The sequence below is a fragment of the Botryllus schlosseri genome, chromosome 5, assembly GCF_051294905.1.
Source record: "Botryllus schlosseri isolate E-star chromosome 5, Bs_hap1, whole genome shotgun sequence".
NCBI lineage: Eukaryota > Metazoa > Chordata > Ascidiacea > Stolidobranchia > Styelidae > Botryllus > Botryllus schlosseri.
Window position 1 is genome coordinate 18,097,174 of NC_137240.1, and position 19,653 is coordinate 18,116,826.

Sequence of the window (19,653 nt, forward strand, 5' to 3'; positions counted from 1 at the left end):
CTTCCGCAAGAGGTTGACAAATACACTTTAACACAAATCTGCATATCTCCTCATATAATTCTGATATCGCTTGAGTAATCGCTTCCGTCACATTCAAAAGAACATTGCACATTGCGCTGTCATTCGAGTTCACTCTGAATCTACGTGGCATTGTGCTGTGCATAAACGCATGATCTCGCGAAATGATTTTATTATTTCAAATTGAGTTTGTACATAATTGTAAAGAGCCAAGCAAAGGAGAATCTTATCCATTTGTAGCCGCACATTTCCAGCTTCCCTGATGCTTTGCGGGATTATTGCTGCAAGAGATAAACGAACGTATTACTGTGAAATCCACCACTGACTTATTTGTTTAGGCTTACCATACGTCGTCTTTTAAGAGGATTTGTCCTCTTTTTTGACTTTTTTGAAAGTGTCCTCGGAGGACGCCCTTTTGTCCTCTTTTTTGAGATCTTGACCTCTTTTTTGAAAATTTAGGTCAGATTTAGAGGAAATTGCGAGTGATATGCCGCAAATTAGCCCAAGAGTTAAGCTCCGGCGGGTATTTCGGAGTGAAAAGCGGTGCTTTTAGCTCTAAGCGAAAAGATGACCTTTTTTTTTTAGTCATCCACCTGACAATGTGGAGAGAAAAACGGTATTTTGAGCTCTGAGCGCAAAAGATGACCTTTTTTTTTTTTTCTAGTAAACCGATCACAAAGTGGGAAAAATGTTTTTGAGAATTCTTCTCCGGTTTTGCATGTATGAAATTTCTGAAAAAGTGTCCTCTTTTTACATTTCCAAAATATGGTAAGCCTATATTTGTTCCGATTACTGGACCCCTGCGTATTCTTTTACTGTCAGGGTGAACGTGATTTAAACACTCTCTAGGACCTTTTCATCGATTTCCGCTGACTTTCCACGCAATAAGAATACCAAGTTACTCGTTATAGTCATATAAACGGATAAATAAGGCCATCCGTATAATTGAGATATACCAGCAACCAAATGTACGCTAAATAATCTAGCTCACTGAAACTTTACTGTAGATCCGGATGTTTAGAACGCCAATATGAGATTGCCGCAAAAGACTAGTTTGTGGACTAGTACATTTTAAGGGACACCGATAGAATATCACGATTTTGACAGGTCAGCGAATAATAACTTTTGTAATCAAACTCCGCAATGCACGTATTGCCTTAATTAGCAAGATATCACTCTCATTGCATATACAATCAACGAATCAACGATGTCCGCGTATCGGTGCACAGGAAGCATTATTAATACCTGATCCTGTGCATTGTAATTTTCCCAGCGTGTGGTATCCGAATTCGCTCGAATCGTCGGTGTCACCGAATCGCATTTCACTTACGGGTAATTTTAACTTATCGGTCAAATAGCCTTCATCTTGTGTCATTGGTGGTCCATTTTTATCGCAGTTGCATTTTTTTAGTGCATTTTCACATTTTCCTGTAATATTGTGGATTTTATTCACAAAGCATGTAAAAACGTAATTCATGAATTAACACTTTTGATGATATTGGTATATGTACCTGTAATGGTTGAGAGATGAAAATAAAACATCAAATGGCGTCAATGGATCTATTTGTGGATGATTTAGCATCCGCCCGACGTCGATATCATTACTTCTGATATTCCCTACTCGTTGTTGTGTAAAATTGCCTTGCATTTGTCGGAAGCAGCAGCGTGCTCACGATGGTCAAGGGGCTCTAGTTATGTGCTCAGTATTATTGAATCTATACTGTGTATGACTATGGAATACCTGTCGGGTTGCATTTAAAATTGTGTTTTAGAAAACTTTGAATAACACATGTCGTAAACAGTGTTTTAAAAATAAGACAATTTAAAAATATTGTGTTTTTATTTCAATAGTTGTATAATTATGCCACAATTGTGTAAATACTTTCTCAACAACATGCAGATCGAGCCTGCAATCGACATGTACCCGATATAGTCAACGTATGCGACATGGAATGTTTGGAACCCTCTAAGTCATAGTCAGTTCGACAATTATAGCACGTAGATGTACATCATTGGTACGGAATGGATGTTCCGATGATGATGACTGCCGACCGTGAAATGATATGTAATGATAATACTGGTCAAAGTAAACAGCGACGTTGAAATTAGGTTCATTATCATTATATTGATATTCTGTTTTTCTGGAAGTCGAGCAGCTATTAAGTCATAAGCGAAAATGAAGTGAGACCACAGATATCCAATGTTGGGATCAAGTCACTACCTTCGAGTCACGAGTCATCTCCAGTCATTGCACATTTTGACTCGAGTCAAGTCAAGTCAATCGATTTTCGAAGGTTACTCGAGGCAAGTCAAGTCACTTGTTTTTTACAGGTGACTCGAGTCAAATCGAGTCATGTCAAGTCACGAGTCAAGTCACGATTCAAGTCAAATTGAATTTTCGAAATATGAGTGATGATGCAAAGTCATTACATTTTGCTAACTGGGTGAAAGACGGATTAATTGGCCTTTCATCTTGAATCAAATAACGAATATAGAGTTAAATATATATGCAAAAAGGCGTTGTGTCACTCACGCACACTTAGAACTGCTACTAAAATATGTGAGTAACTGATTATAGCTACGTCCTACAGTATGTTATTATCAGCCAAAATAGAGGATCGTATACGAAGCCTTGAAAAGTTGAAACAAATTGATATGGTACAGTATACTACCCATCTACACATCCATGAGAATAAAAACGCATATGTTCGTTCGATTTAAATGATACGAGATGGCTGGTAAAGGTGAGCAATGCGTAATGCGAGCACTGAGCCGTCTAAGGAACAAAGAGACGTTGCTATTAGATCAATCTATACTACTACGACAACATACGCTGTGATAGTTTCGTTTGCGGTCAATTTATTTGTGATGTGACAATGGAGAATCACCGAAACGTACAATCAGTGAATGACTGGTTGCCATCACAAGTGATATCGGCGAATTGCGAACAATCCCAACATAGATAAGATAGGGTGATTTAATCGACACCGTTTACTTGATGACTTGAAATCGACTCGTAAATTTTGCTCCGAGTCATGAGTCAATTGACATTTCTGAAGCGCCGAGATAAGTCAAGTCATTTTTGAAAAGTGACTCGAGTCAAGTCAAGTCATACGAAAAAGTTGACTCGAGTCTGACTCGAGTCATCTCAACACAGCAGATATCTTAAATAAACTTTTGTGTATGTTCTTCATGTATCCTGCATGTACTGGTCTATAACTGGCGTTTTCACTTTTGTGAATAACTACGATTTGGTCCATTTTCTCACAAAACTCTGAGCCCACAGTGTGCACCTTCTCGAAATTAGATATCAATAGCATAGCGACTTATTACTGATGGTCATTACAGTGAAACCGTAATAACTCTGTCGAATTAGTTATAATGTGGCCTATGAGCATAATCAACATTGTATGTCTTCAGGGATTATTTATTGAAAGTACTTCGAACTGAAAATCTCAACATTTGTCAGGAATCTACTGGATAATAAAGCCATTTCTTACAATGCCTTCGAGGGCCGGATAAAATTGTCTGGCGGGCCGGATGCGACCCGCGGGCTCTATGTTTGAAACCCATGTTCTAGTACTTCTAGCAAAGTACTTTTTCTTCTCCAGTACGTCTTATCGACTTGCTTAACTTACGCAACAACTTGTTTCACTGACTGATGTTGTATTGTGTGTATACTATTTCTGCTGTAACAGTATTTTGATCCTAAAATGATAATATCTCCTTGCTTGATATTGCTCAATGAATAGCAGCTTTGGCATGCAGTTCAACGATGCGTTACTACCAGGGCTGTGGAGTCGGAGTCGGAGTCGGTGAAGTCGGAGTCGGGGTAATTTTCGCTTGATGGAGTCGGAGTCGGAGTCGTGAAAACTATCATAGCTGGAGTCGGAGTCGGAGTCGGAGTCGGTGGGAAAATACTGACTGGAGTCGGAGTCGGAGTATGTGAGAATGACTATGACTATGACTTCGACTCCGACTCCGACTCCAACTTCTCTATCATGAAAACATTTGCTTTCGAAGAATTTTCAATAGAATTTTTATGTACCACCAATCACTGTTATTATTAAACATACAGATCAGGTGCGGCCAGCCCGTGGCACGCAGGCCAAATATGGCACACGAGAAGGTTAGGTGTGGCCTGCGAAGTAATTCTCGAAATTATTTATGACATCAGGTACAATTGCAAGGTCAACCAAAATTTGAATAGCATTACCGCGAATTTTGATGATGACTAGAACAACAGTTCTGACGCATTGACCTTTCTAGGGGTCAGCCACATTTATCCCAGATCTTCGTATATGACCATGAAGTAGAATATTTCATAGCAGATTTATTTGACTTGAAATTTTTCTCGGTACTTCGCATGATTCGTTGTCACTAGATTTGTTGCATTCAGTATTTGAGCCCCCTTCTGAAAATTATAAATACATATTATTCACAGAATTGAGTCTAACTATATTCGCGATTAAGAGATACGGCTTCGCTTGTGCACTCGCAGCGAGATCGTCGACAAAACATTTGCACAAAATGATAGAGGCATGTTCACTGATACCGTCGATTTTGTTATGTCTAAACGTTGAATAATCCTGTCCTTGCCAAATGAGCCCTGTGGTATACAGATGCGACCCCCAATGTATGTTAGCGACATATTTATTTATATAGCTATAGCCTAATTCAGTCGTTATCTTGCAAAAAAAATTCGCGTTTCGCGCCACCAAGGCATGATTGCGATGTTACCTAATTCGGTTCGCTCCTATATCGACGACTAAAAAAAGGTTATCAACATTCCAGTTGCCCGCACAATGGTTCGTAAATCTTAGGTGTCCTTTTCGCCGAAAAAGTTGCCCACCCCTGATATAGATAAAATTAGGCATTACTTGCAAATTACAACTCAGTTGCAGAGGGGAAGAAAATCGCAAGATGCGTTTTCGTGATGCAGTCAAAATTGATGCAATTTTTTGAATTATACCATGATACTGTGACAGAGAAAATGCATCGGCTGGTTTTGTAAAATTGTAAAAATCATGTTAATGTGACCAAACGATGATTCCCACTTGAAAAAATTAAAAATATTTGTAGTGTAGCTTAGCTGTTTGGGTCGAACAAATGATTAAGAAAGACTGCGAATCCCAATCCTTGAATACCTGATTAAGTACATGTAGAATAGACATAGGCTATGGTCTTTGACCACTTAACTAAATTCCATTTATGACCAATGTCTTTTATTAATAGTAAGAGTGTTTGTGCTTGTAATCAGGACAGTGTGCAATGACAAAATTAGTAAGTTCAATTTCCTTATTAGTTGCTGAGTCATACACAAGAGCTACACTTGGATTTTTTTTCTACATTTTTATTATACAGGATTGGATATCTGCCATATTTGAATGATTCATACATTTCAAGATATTAGAGAGTCCATGTTATAAAAACTTGAATAAGGGAGGATATTTAGCAAATCTTTATTTCATGGTAATTGCATAGTGGATAATTCGAGCTGTGCCACAATGAAACAATTTAGCATGCCACAGTTAATCATATGTTCGCATATGTTTAATGGTTGTATTATAGTCATTCAACCGACAATGTGGCATATAATTTTCGAAGTAAATTGGTAATAATGCTGGAGTCGGAGTCGGGAGTCGGAGTCGGAGTCGGTACGTTTAAAGACCCAGGAGTCGGAGTCGGAGTCGGAGTCGGTACATTTAAAGACTCAGGAGTCGGAGTCGGAGTCGGTATATTGAAAATGTGTGGAGTCGGAGTCGGAGCCGGAGTCGGTGGTAAAATTTACCGACTCCACAGCCCTGGTTACTGCTAAGTTGATATAATTCATAAACACGTTCAATTGGTATAACGTGAAGCAATTTTACTCGATTTGATCCTTTCACCTCTCGCAGGCTGGGATGAGTATAATCAATAGCATTAAGTCACTCTCTTAGCAACAGCTATCAATTATAAATTGATGGTAGCTAGAAATTGATTATGATTGACTGAAAGTTGTAAAAGGTTTGGCTCGCTTATCGTCCACTTCGTTTTATGCGCAACCCATGATGCGGATGCCAATGGTCTCGAAAATTGATACTTCATTTGATGTGTCAATATGAATCAAGATCTCTGCACCCTTCGTATAGCTCAATTTGCAACTTTTGACAGTCCATACGAACGTATGATAACCGTTTTCAAAACTACTTACTTACTTGAGTAGATTTTAAGCCAGGAAATTATACTTCTACTTCAAGTAGTTTTAGGTTGTTTCTAACAAAAGTACTTCCACTCGTACTTGAGTAGATTTTTACGTCCCTACTTCTACTTTTACTTGAGTAGCCTTCTTGACTACTTTGACCACCTCTGAATTAATCACCCCCGCAGTGGACGATATCTCTCACTTTGGGTACCACTGGTCCACAACTTTACGAATTAAGCTATTGTACGATCCTGGCAGAATTCTGTTCAAATAAACAGAACAACACAGAACACTCAGTAAAACCGAGATAGTTCGTGAGTAGGGCTGGGCAGAATGATTCGAGTACTCGAATCTGAATCGAGTATTTATTTTAATGATTCGAGTCGAGTAGTAAAAGACGAATTTTTCGATTACTGAAATTATACGCTTCTCACCACTGAAAGTTAATTTATCAACGAGAATTATAGTTTCGATACTAATTTTCACTGTTGAAGCCTTGAAACCTTTTTTGGCGATATCGTAATAGCATACGAAACATGTAGTACAAAGCTACAAAGGTTACTGGACGTGGCACATTTCCGAAGTCATGATCATCCCACAACATTGTCACCAAGTGGAATGAAATCGGTATGGTCTAAAAAATACCAAAGTATCATTTATGAGATGGATAACAGGCATTATATTCTTTCTGGTGGCATAAACAGCACATATTTGAACTTTGACGTCTTACATCCTATTATGACGTCATAATGAGTGATACTCGATTACTCGACTCGACTCGAAGCATATTACGTGATTCAGAATCGAATCACTCAGGTACTCGATTTTGCCCAGCCCTATTCGTGAGTAGCAAAGACAAGACAGCGAAGTAAACGCTTGGGGATTTAATCCGACAGTTACCTGTTTCGCCACATGCACAATATCCTGATCTTTTAGATGAAGCGCCTCCCCAATATAGCATTTTTTCACCATCCCGTGATAACCAATAACCGTTATACAAGGATTCGAATAGCAGAGATCCATTGCAACGGTACTAAACGGAAATATGCATTGATGATTTCAGGGGCTCACACCACCCCTAACTTGAATGACGACAATTCTATATTGCACCAACATAATCGTTCTGCTGTTACACGTAATACTGGCATGTCGATAGAATATTTACGAATGATTTCATTCAAAACTGCAACCAGAAAATACGCGTGTAAGCAAAGGTCTAAATTGCTGCTATTGTTGAGGGGAAGGCAGGTTCAATGGCTTATTCACAGCATGTCGTAGTGTATTTTCTTACCTTGATGTACTGACGGCACTGTTTGGAATGATCCATTATCTGTACAATTGTGTCCATGGCGACATTGTACTGTGGTCTGTGGGAATAGCAACCTGCGGGGGAACATTTAGATACCTGCTTTTCGACCGTGGAGTTGTGCCAAATTTCAGTTACAGCTGAAAAATGACATGGCGGAAAGTCTTGAAATTTTTTGTGATAACTTGTTTCCTAATTATTTCCAAAAATTTCGCAGTATGAATGCAGCCCTCGTGATGTCTCGGACCATCAGTGATATTGATGTCGAGTATGACTTTTCTGAGCGTACAGAATGCTCTAATATTCCGAATTATATAGCAATTGTTTCATTTAATTTACCATGTGACATCCAGTTAATTTTGGTAAATCTTTCGAAATGGTCAAAATCAGACTAATATGGATGTTTTCGATATATTTTCGGCTATGAAATCTTCCTCGTCTTGGAAATGATCAAATGTAGTATTTCCCAGGATACACCAAATGTATAGAGGTGGTGCCTTCTTGCTCGAGGAGAAGTAGAAGTAACGCATTAAATTTCTACCTAATTACGATTAAAAGAATTTCAAAGACAAAGAGAAATACAGCTGCAAGTAGAAATAAGAAATAAAGGTATGAAAACTACTTATCGAAGTAGATAAAAAAGATTTGGTCGATGGCTCGCGTACTTGTACGAGTTGATCGCAGTTGGCTAGTTTATAAGTTGCTGGTTGCATCTTCGTGACTAACTCAAAATGACTAATACCTAGGGTGATTATTTTGACACGTCAAAAAAAGACAAAATTTAGTCAAAAATGTAGCGCTTGGTCAAAATATTGTCAAAATTGTTTACAAAGTTTGCAACACGCATTTCGTTTGTATCGTAGATGTTTGCGCTGTATGTGAACTTATCATTTTCGATTTTACATCTTGTAGCCTACTTTACAGGCATGCCGTTGCAGACGGCCCATTGTCTGCTCATTTTGAATCATAAACGGTCGAATGAAACAAATAGGTGGGCATTGTGTTATGCTCAAAGTACCGTAATATCCTAACTGAAGCAAGACTGTGCGGGCATTGGTTCTTTTATCAAGAAGCTCATGATGAAAAATTGTGATGTATACAGTGTTGTCAGAATGAAGCAACACGGTGTGTCACCATCAGTGTACGCACGTCAGTGCTGCCAGCCAACATCTGCTGCTGTTGAACGTTCTTTCTCCATTCTTGACAAGCTGCTTAGTAAAGGACAGACACTTTTCACCCGAAAATGTAGGAAAGTTTCTTTCGCTGTACTTCCACAAATTTTATTGATTTCAATTGATTATTTTCCAAAATGCGGTATGTAACTACTGGAATTTTCCATAGGTCCAGATTGCGTTGAAATAAAGTTTTTCATGTGAACATATGTCAGTTTTCAAGTCACAGAAGTTTTTCAAGCCAAACTACTTCGTAAAAAAAGACAGTTCCAACAATCAATGAAGATAAGTAAGACAATTCTAACATTATGTGCGAAAATACCTAGTTTCCATACATGATGGCAAAATTTTGTCAAAACAAAGTTTTTAGGATAAAAAAATGTGAAAATTTTGATTTTTAGGTCAAAATCCAAGGCCTACTAATAACACGACCAATAGGTTCCAATTTCGATATTTATTTTGTTGTCGTGATACATGACCATTGACCAAGCTCAATAGGGTCCATCAAACCACTAGGTGTCGCCAGACTTTAGGCTGTAACCGCCTTTGTTACGTACGCGGTTGCCGTATTCAGAAACCTGTAGGTTACTTTCTCGGTCGTATAAGGGTATTTTATAGGGAAAAATGGCTACAACATATTCTACGGGGACCGTGAGATCGCTATAAAATTAAATAAAGCTTCGGAAAGCTTCTACGGAAGGAAATAAGGCCGATTTGATAACTAGGTGAGAATGTGAAATTATCAACTAAATATCGGCTACCAGCTCAGCACAAGAAGTTTTCAAGTTTTAGTTCATTTATAGCGAGCTCACGGACCACGTATAATATGTTGTGGCCATTATTTCCATATAAAATACCCTTACACGACCGAGAAAGTAACCTACAGGTTTCTGATAACGGCAACCGCGTACGTAACAACGGCAGTTACCACCTAAAGTCTGGCGACACCTAGTGGTTTGATGGACCCTATTGCCCGATTCTGGAGGGAGCTCTGTAGCGACACCATGTGGTAGCACAGCTGTGGTCATCATAACGTACTCTCATTGTCATGTCGCTTTATATATAAAGCTGTTCGTTTGTGCTTTCCACAGTTCGCTCAAGTGCTGCTTGCAATAAACTTGCTACCCGCTTAACATTGATGGCATAGAAATCACACGCGAAGTCCCACAGCAGTCAATGTAACATGGGTATATGGTGCTATGCTAATGTTTGCTGGCATGCGATCGTAAGATATAGAAGTAGTCGAAATGCGGCCGTCAAGATCTAAAAGGCAGGGTACCCCAGCGACAGAAGGTAAACCAAATCGCATTATTTGGGAATTCCTCAGTTTGATCCAGTTTGGTTTCCGACCAACAGGCACTTGCAGCACGTGATACAAAACGAAGCTAAGAAGGGATAAATTGTGCGGGACACGGGCTGAAAACAAGGAATTTTTGATAGGTGATCAATCCTGAAAACTTTATATGTATATATATGTAATATGCTTGATTCGAAATATTTCAAATGTCATTTACTTACCAGCGCCCATGAACAGGTTGCAATATACTTTGGATAGATTACCCGGTATTCCTACTTCATAAAATCCGGATTCGGTGATTCCATCACGTTCAACGAGATGATGACAGGTGTAGACGTCTATAGCGTGAAAAGAAACCATCAATCACGTGCAGAACAATATATGGGGAATGGGCCGCTGTGACTTTAGACATGTAACAGTGGTATTGTACTGATTATAAAAAAGCCCAACTACAATGAGCCGAGCTATAATTCGGTAGCAACAGAGACGATGATGAACTGATGAAGCGTGCCTGAAAGAGATTGAGAGAGTGCAAGAAGAATGACAAAGTACAGCAAAGAAACTATAATAAAGCGAGCGTGCCAGAGACTGCATGAGAGAGTGGGAGAACGTCAAAGACCCGAAGAAACGCCATTCATTGTATTGTTCGTGTAATTGTAATGTCGGGGAGCACAAAGCCTTAACCTGGCTAAAAGCACCACTGTTGTGTCCTATAATAATAATAATACTGGCTGTACCAGCTGATCACAATATACTGCAAAAAGAATCAGAAAAACAATGGAAATACGCAGCAGAGGTGGTCAAAGAAGTCAAGAAAGCTACTTAAGTAGAAGTGGAAGTAGCGATGAAAAAAAATCTAATTAAGTACGAGTAGAAGTACTTCTTCCATAAGCAACCTAAAACTACTTGAAGTAGAAGTAGAATTGAATGACTTCAAAATCTACTCAAGTAAGAAAGTAGTGTGAAAACGATCGTAATTCGTTTACACGGATGGATTGTCAAAAGGTGCAAATTGAGCAATGCGAAAGGTGCCGAGCCTGATTCATATTGATGTATACCAGGAGGTATTCAATTTTCGACAGCATAAGCATTCTCGTCCACATCATGGGGTGAAGATGATAGTATTGATATGGAAATGCGATACTAATCATCCGTTTAATCGAACTAGAAATCGTTTCAGAAAATATCATGGTATGCCGCCCTCCCCCATATTATAAGGCCCGTGGTGTAGTCAAAGAGCAGCAATACGGAGAAGTTGTATAGGATCTCAGCACTTGGCACGATTAGTAAACGTGAATAAAAAATATGGTGGATCGTGAAAATGCCATATTGTGTAGCTTTATTTCCGGAAATTAAAAGGCATCACTACACTTGCTTTTATGGTTCAACATGGCATGTTATCGAGACAAAATAACTGATATTGATTAGAGCTGAGAGCTGAGAGTATATGATACTGGGAATTGAAAGTGACAAATAGGCTAAATACTACTTCTAAAAGCGGAATGTGTATTTCACGTTTAAAGAAAGAAAGTTTCAAAGGTGGCATGCTAAAACAGGTCTAAAACCAAACAAGTCAGAGTTCACTTTTCCAGATTAGGACACGCCATGGACTGCTAGATTACGATATGATAAGTAAATGCTAAGATTGCGAAACATCAGTTTCAAGCGTTATGATGAGCCATATATACTGTGTTGAAATATTCCATATGGGCAAAGGGCGACAATGTGTGAGCGGAACCACGCCAACCCGCTACCCAAATTATTTTAACCGATAATTTCGTGAAATCATACTGACTACTCCGTATCCACTCAGCGCGAAGCGCGACGATAATTTTTGACTTTACTCAACTTTTATGAAAATTAAATGTTGATACTCCGTGAAAACAGCCCCGAAATTCCTCAGGCTATCTTCCTGATTAACTAATGAAACTACTTCTACTAGAAAAACTGAAAATAGCGAAAAGTTAGTAAGTAGTTTACAAAAAATTAGTAAGTAGAAGTAGAAGTAGCGGAAACCAGATGTACTTGAGTAAATACCAAAAGTAGCGGGAAAATACTTGAGTATTTCGAAAAAGTAAAAGTACTTCGGTACTGACCACCTCTGATACGCAGACCTAAAAATGGAATGCGAGAAAATGTGGCGATGCAAAATAAACATTGTACCGATAGTCATTGGCGCTACAGGGGTCGTCAGCAAAAAACTCATGAGACATATCCAACAGATTCCGGGTAACGTTCGATTCGACATGATCCAAAAGATCACATTATTGGGCACTGTGCACATACTTCGGAAGGCCTTGAATGCACCACTGGACTAAAATTACACTTGTGAATCACAGCATAATTTCTGTAATTTCGAGTCTTCATCTTCAATCATCTCTACCTCTGCTCTGTAACCCTTGCCAATTCTTCATCTGCTGCAATTCTGTAATCTGACTTCTCCATGTATTGCATAGGAATAACAATTTGAATGTATTACTGAAATTTTAAAATTTACTCCAATCTCGCCATTTCCCTTTGGGGGCAGGTTGCTCCCCGGATTATGTGTGTATTTACCAGTTTTACTGTGAATAAAGAGTATAATACTATACACAAGGAAATACCTTGAGTGGAACCACCCTATGGTGGCGGTAGGAGTAATCGACAAATCTTTAGGGCATGGATATTAAAATGAGCTTCATGTCCCTGTCCATGGCAACGGACCTCGCGACTATTGCCAAAAGATATTGTAGAATTTACCTTAACTTCTCCGAAATGATTCGAATTCCGAGTATGCGGATTGCGGAGCCTTATAAATAGTTATCTAGCATAGAAGATGTTGGTCACGGATATAAAATAACAGACAATTTGTGTGAAACTAGAATAAATTCCTCATTGGTTTGGTGAAGTCATCGTTTGTTATAATGGTACGAGTCTGCAATTTGAACATATGAATGTAGTTTAAGCGATTCCATACCGGGACAATACTGGAATCTGGTGGAATTTCCCAGGAGATAGTACCCGTAGATCGTGATGTAATAGTTCGAAGTTAAATTCTCACATGTTGACACACCTGAGTAAAGGAAAGTTATTTTATTTTATTTTAATTCGTTATAGCCAAGGGCATCGTTCTTATCCTTTGGGCTACAGAGAAATTTTGAAGCGGACTGGAGAGCTATTTGGAAAATAAGGAGATAGGTAAAAAGATTAGTTTTGTGTCCCATCATTGGAACATAAAATACACATAATATCACACAATACAAATAAAATCGCACGTAGCGCGAAGACCATTTTCCAGTTGAATAAATTGGTCAAGAAAATATTACACAGCATATAGGCCTATTTCCACAATGCATCTCGTATCCCATGATGTGGTGCTCCGTACCCCGAAGGGGTCTACGTACCCTGGTTAAGAACCTCTGGAATAGAAATGTCCAATCGCCGATGAATTCATTGGGCATGCGGCCGTACGGGCTTCCCACCCCTGATCTAATGGTATACATAAGGTATATCTTAAGCCAATTTTGAATCCGCATTCCAGTTTTTTAGTCTTTTGCATTGCTGACAAACTTCCCCAAACTTGTTTGAAAATAACAAAAAAAAACATTGAAAAGCACATCAATTAATTTCAAGGTAGGTTGCACTGAGACTAATCCTGATGCCGGTAGTGACTACAGAGAGCACGGCTTCGTTCTGTCCTGCCATGCTAAATTTGATCAGTTTTGTAAATGAAATAAATTGTGTTGATTTATAGCCAAATTGAGGGCGAAATCGGCAACCTATATTGCATCTAAGTCTGTCTTAGGCAGTGCAGTTCACCAGCTATCAAGAACAGTTACCTAGCGCACAGAGATTTAGGCTACTGCCAAAGCAATAAAGTATTGAATGACTTGCACGTATACGAATTTCACTAAATCTTCAAAGAATATAAAAAATTTGCACAAATGAAGTTGAAGTTAGCCTATACTCCGGTGAGCGCGACTGCTGGAGTTTGAGTTTGGCAAGCTTTCTAGAATACGAATTGAGTTTAATCTTCAATAATCGTGTCTTCAGAATGGTTGTGAAACACATATTTAGTCACAATTTATACAGACATTGACAAAATTGACAAACAAATTTCTCGCCCCCCTGAGAGCCTTCCGCGCCCCCAGGTTGAGAACCCCTGGACTAGAGCATAAAACAGGTCTGGTAATCCATGCATTCGCAAATTCTCTTGTTTCGATTAGTGTGGTAAAGGGTTATTATTATTCCATGCCAGTGGTTCCCAACCTTTTTCATCTCTTGGACTCCTTTGGCTGAAATTTAAGCCAAAATCCCCCCTAGGAGAAATAAACCCGATGATAAAAAAATATCGTTTTTCCTGCGCTAACACCTGTTGACTGAAGAATAAGAAGGACGCTACAGAGTGTTTGTTTTAAGCAGGGCCGTAACAACAATTTGTCGATATCGAAAGAACAATGGCCTTGGTCGCAATCAACACGGGTTCTGGAGCGCTTCACTTCGCAGACTCCCCATACTTCCTTTCAGACATACACTGTATCAGGGTGTCACGTGATTCGCAGATGTGGGCGTGTTAGGTAACGGCGAACGCAAAACTTATTCATTTTTGTTTGTCTGCTTACCATGCACAAATCGCTAATATAACTGCTGTGGAAATCAGTATGCATCAATTTACTGGTCGCACGAAATTTTTTCAAGGTTTATGGGTTGAATTGGTCGATTATTGGTACTTTCGTACATAGCATACACTTGAACAGATTTCCTGCTAGAGTTGATGGAAGTATAGTGTCTTGAAATACTTTGGACACCCACAGTTAAGACTAATAATAAAGATTCGGATGGGTCCACATTACTTTGTTGAAGCATATTGTTATTTCGTGAACTCCGGTAAAGATTGTCGCTTGGCTACTCGAAAGATTTCAAATTCGCATTTCTTGACTGGGTGATGCGTTTCCCTCTTAGGGTCACATTTGTGCAGCGGGGCCCACCTCTTAGGGTCACATTTGCGCCGCGGGGCCCTTATTTCACGGGCCCGACTATTGGTCGCCGTCATTTCAGAGCCGCGCCGTCATATCAATATCAACATTTTCGGTAAACATGTGTCGGTCATTTTAGATTCTATAGGTGTTATCAGCGTCGATATTTCTGGGAGCACACTTCAAAGAGGCGCAGGTTTCGCTACCAGTTAATATGTCGTGATGTGTCCTAGTGTGGATATGCACGTGCCTAATGATCTCGCAGTAACCTACTGCGCAACTCTAGACTGATGCATCTATACGGCTTCAAGCGATACTAAGAAAATACCGTCCTATAAGAATCGCGATTTCAGTTTTACTTAATTCTGTACATCACGCGTACATCCCTAGATTTATTAGGAGACACGCATCACGCTCGGTGAAAATCTCACCTTTGACTCATCCGCTCAAGCTGGATGCTCTGCAAGCAACGGCCATAAATTCTGCCATTGGCAAACATCTGTTGGATAATCCCGCATGTGCAAAAAATTATAGAGACGACAGATTTCGTGTCGTTGGCAGGGGCCGTTCGCACTTTCATTTGTATGCCTCGGAGTCGACCTTTATCAAAATACACCAGCCAAGGCTGTGTCAACAAAAAGAGTCCGTGTACCATCTAAAAATAGTACATTGCACACTCTCGTTTTCGAAATTCCATGCTGGTGACGTCACATTTTGTGATATACGATTGTAGGTATACGATGTTATTTTCCACCCTCTGCTAGTTGCAGACGATTACCCCAGACGAGTGTTGGCCGAAAATATTCGGGTTAATTTCAAGAATGTTTTGTCACTATCTGAAAAATGTTGACTTACAAATAAGATAAATTCATTGACTATAGAGGCCTCGTTGTGATAGGTTCGGTACGACGTTGCCCTCTAAGGAGAAATTTGGTTGAGAGGCCGTCGTGGGCCCAACAAAATTGTCTCGTGAAGAGCAAATTTAGCACATCTCAAGTAGGCTAGTTTAAAAAATAAAGCGGAATTTGTACGTAAACGAGAGATTTCAAATAGCATCTGAGCATACTTCCAGCAAAGCAACAGCAGCCAAAAGTAATATAAGCTCGTAAATAACTAGTGGACTACTTGACAGTTCGAACATGAAAAATTTGCTAAATATGTTACAACACTAAAGCAAAATTCCACCAAAGGGGGGAATTCCACCCCCTTTGGGATCCACTGTTCTATGCAGTCATTTGACAGATGCACGATAATCATGACATGTGATCAAACGGCAACGTTACGATCTACCTACAATGAGCAATAAGCAATTGAGCATATTGGTCAGTGACATTGGTTGGAACCGAAAGCAACATGTTAATTGCGAACAACATTTAAATCAATTGACATTGCTCTACGGGCTATAATTGCGTGAACTAGGTGTCACTACGTGTAAGGCCAATGCCAAATATTTTTGTCTATTTCAAATAATTATGAACTATACCTGCATACTGTTTAAAATCGCAGTAAACGTACGACGTCTCATCTGCTTTGTGGTAGTTGCGACTCAGCATATAGTAACCTGAAGTTGAAATCTCATGATCGTCTCTTAACTCTGAACTCTGAACAGCTTCGAGGACCTTTTGAAACAAGACATTTCAGCGCCAAAATATGCGGAATGGTACATCGATTCATTCTAAGCGACGAAAAAACAGAGTTTCGAAATTACATGCTATATGTATGCTTTCAAAATGTAATTGATAATGTATGCTGTTCAGTGCTTAAAAGCCCTTGAAGTATCTCCAGACTGACAAGAAAGAGGCAGGAGATTATGTCATTTGTAAAGATGACGTGACCGCATAAGTAGTGGGTTCGCGTTTGGTAAGCCAAAGTAAGTCATCGCAAATTACGAAAATAAACCACAAAAATGACCTAGCTGGGTTCATCACGCTTAGACTTGTGATTCTTAACATTTCCAGTAGAGCAGACCAGTAAAATTTATATTCTATTATACAATCAAATATCCTATGATTCTGTAATAATATTTTTAGCTTTTCCATGTGCTGGACATGAACTAGTTTTAGGCTACTTTGGAACAGTTTTACACAACAGTTGCAGCATTGTGAAGTGGATATGTCGATGGTAAACAAGGACTCCATATCATGCTGGGGAGCGTCCCAAAATACGTTTTGAATATCTAAGAGAGTTCTGAAATTTCTTTCCAATTATCGGGCATTTTGGAATATATCTGACGTTCCCGGCACCGGTCCACAAATTCGCTGTTTAGATTGATGATTACAGGAGCAGCGAGCCATGAATGCAATCGCCTATACATATCTAACCGCAAAAATCTTATCAGAACTTTCCATTCTTCTGCAAAACATATATAAAACGGCAGAGATAATGCTCTGTGACGTGTCGGTGAAGCGCTGATAATGCCGTTTACAATAAATGCTACATTCGTAGGTAGGCATATTATGTGGTCGTCGTTATTGTTTATTTAACAAAATCATTTAGCGTTTAGTGGGCATATGTGACATGGTCCGCGGCAAGGTTTTGCAACAGAGTCGAATACTCTGATTTAATGTCTTCTCAAATGTTGCTATTCTGCTATGTATATTTTCTGATTTTTTTCCGCCTGTTCAACGTATAATGCAGTCGATGTAGACCTTGTATAAGTAGAATTAGTCAGTGGTGCGTTCCACGATGGAACCTATATGACATTAACCTTGGAATAGCATAATATGTTGTGATAATATGATTGAGTATTCTACATTCGATATGGCTCACTGATCCTATATTCTTCTTCGTATGACCGCAAAATTACCATCCTCTGCATTGTATATGTTGGTATATAACTGCTCGAATATTTGAACGCTAATTAAATATTCTAATTGACCAATAGCATGATCAATAGCACTTTCTTAGACTAGAACATTTAGGACTCAATTGCTCAAATAATGTGATGGATTATTGAGCTGTGACAACCGCCAATCAGGTGAATATTCTATGAGTTTATGCTATCCAAACACACACTCACCTCTTCGCAACATGACGATCTCTTTTTTTGTCATCTTTGGCGATATTCATCAGATCATATCCACTTTGATTCAATGACGATGCAGCACCTATAGAATTGATTTGGAATCAGCATTGACGATTTATTATTAGGCTCAAAGCTATTTATTTGTAAAAATATTCTTGGTCGACTCAAGATTATTCAAGTGGCATATTTGCAATCCAGCATTTTCTACATTCCGTTGTATTGCAAGACAGTAAGCTCTAGACTTTACCAGAAGTAATTGTTTGATAAAGCTCCCATCGAAGCGACAATGAGATTATGTACCGGACGCCAGTGTTGGGTTCTTGTCACTGCCTCCGAGTCTCAAGTCACATCGATTCATTGCAAATTTTGAATCGGGTCAAGTCAATAGATTTTGTATGGTGACTCGAGTCAAGTCAAGTCAAGTCAAGTCACTAGAATTTTGGAGGCCACTCGAGTCGAGTCGAGTCGAGTCAAGTCAAGTCAAGTCAAGTCACGAGTTAAGTTGCAAGTCAAGTAAACTTGTCTTTTCCATGTACGACGTATCATTAAGTCATTGCATTCGCCATTTATTTTAAATCGAGGACAGAATATACAATTAAATAGGCATGCAAAATGGCGTTACAGATCTCACGCATGCGTAGATTTGCCTAACCACGTAAGTAACTGTAATTATCCGACCAAATGGAAAATAGTATACGAATCCTCAGACAGTTAAAACAAGTTGATATGAAGCACTACCCAATTACATATGGGATAATACAATCATATACAATTTAACCCTCCACCAATAGCTGGCGAGTAATATAAACTATATTCGAATTCAATTTGAATCATACAAGTGTTTTGGTTAAGGTGAGCACCGGGCACCAGCCATAGAACAGAGACGGATACTTTGCTATTATTTTGCTTTCTTTCTATTTAACGTCAATCTACGCTATAAGCTCCAATCACTTCGTTTGTGGTGTGGTCAATTCATCTGTGATAGAACAATGAAGGTTCAGTGACACGCAAAACCATTGACTGAATAAAATGTGTCCACCAGCGTATCGAAAACATAGAAAAGACAGAGCGATTTAGTCGACGCTGATTACTTGATGACTTGAAATTGACTCGTAAATTTTGCTCCGAGTTACGAATCCACATTTTTGAAACGCCAAGACAAGTCAAGTCATTTTTGCAAAGTTACTCGAATCAAGTAAAGGCATACGAAAAAGGTGACTCGATTCTGACTCAAGTCAAGTCATGACTCGAGTCATTCCAACACTGAAAGACTATCAATAACTACAGAGTTTAGCTATGCGAAAGGGGGATTGGGAGTCAGTTTTGATGAATGGAATTGCAATCAAAAATATAACACAAGGCGCAGTGATACGATCCTTCGCGACTCCCGTGGATCATCCAGTCAGAAAATGTCGTTGAGCGATATTTGCAGGAAAGGAAAGTATTAACAAGAAAACAGGACTTTTGGAACAGAATGGAAGGAATAGTTTGCATTCAGTGATAATAAGGGTAAATCACTGTGCCTTATCCGTCAGGATTCACTCAATAATTACAAAAAGCTTAGCTTGAAACGTCATTACCAAACAAAACACTAAAACTATAGTAGTCACTATAGTAGCCCAACTAAGACAGATTTACGGAGTAATAAGATAACCGAGGTAAATCTTCCTTAACTGCTTTCAGCACTTGAAGGAAC

At 39.1% G+C, this 19,653-nt stretch overlaps 1 protein-coding gene across 1 annotated transcript; it reads right to left on the reverse strand.

The window, feature by feature from the left end:
• Nucleotides 1-702: 702 nt before the first annotated feature.
• Nucleotides 703-18,038, reverse strand: LOC145439310 (contactin-associated protein-like 5). The gene is made up of 7 exons (XM_080316816.1): nt 17,952-18,038; nt 16,416-16,551; nt 12,934-13,029; nt 10,199-10,315; nt 7,494-7,648; nt 7,103-7,235; nt 703-1,446 (listed from the first exon to the last, which is right to left on the reverse strand). Exons 2-7 carry the CDS (start codon nt 16,483-16,485, stop codon nt 1,220-1,222), a joined length of 798 nt encoding a protein of 265 aa, XP_080172942.1. The 5' UTR covers nt 16,486-16,551; nt 17,952-18,038; the 3' UTR covers nt 703-1,219.
• Between the last annotated feature and the right edge of the window lie 1,615 nt (nt 18,039-19,653).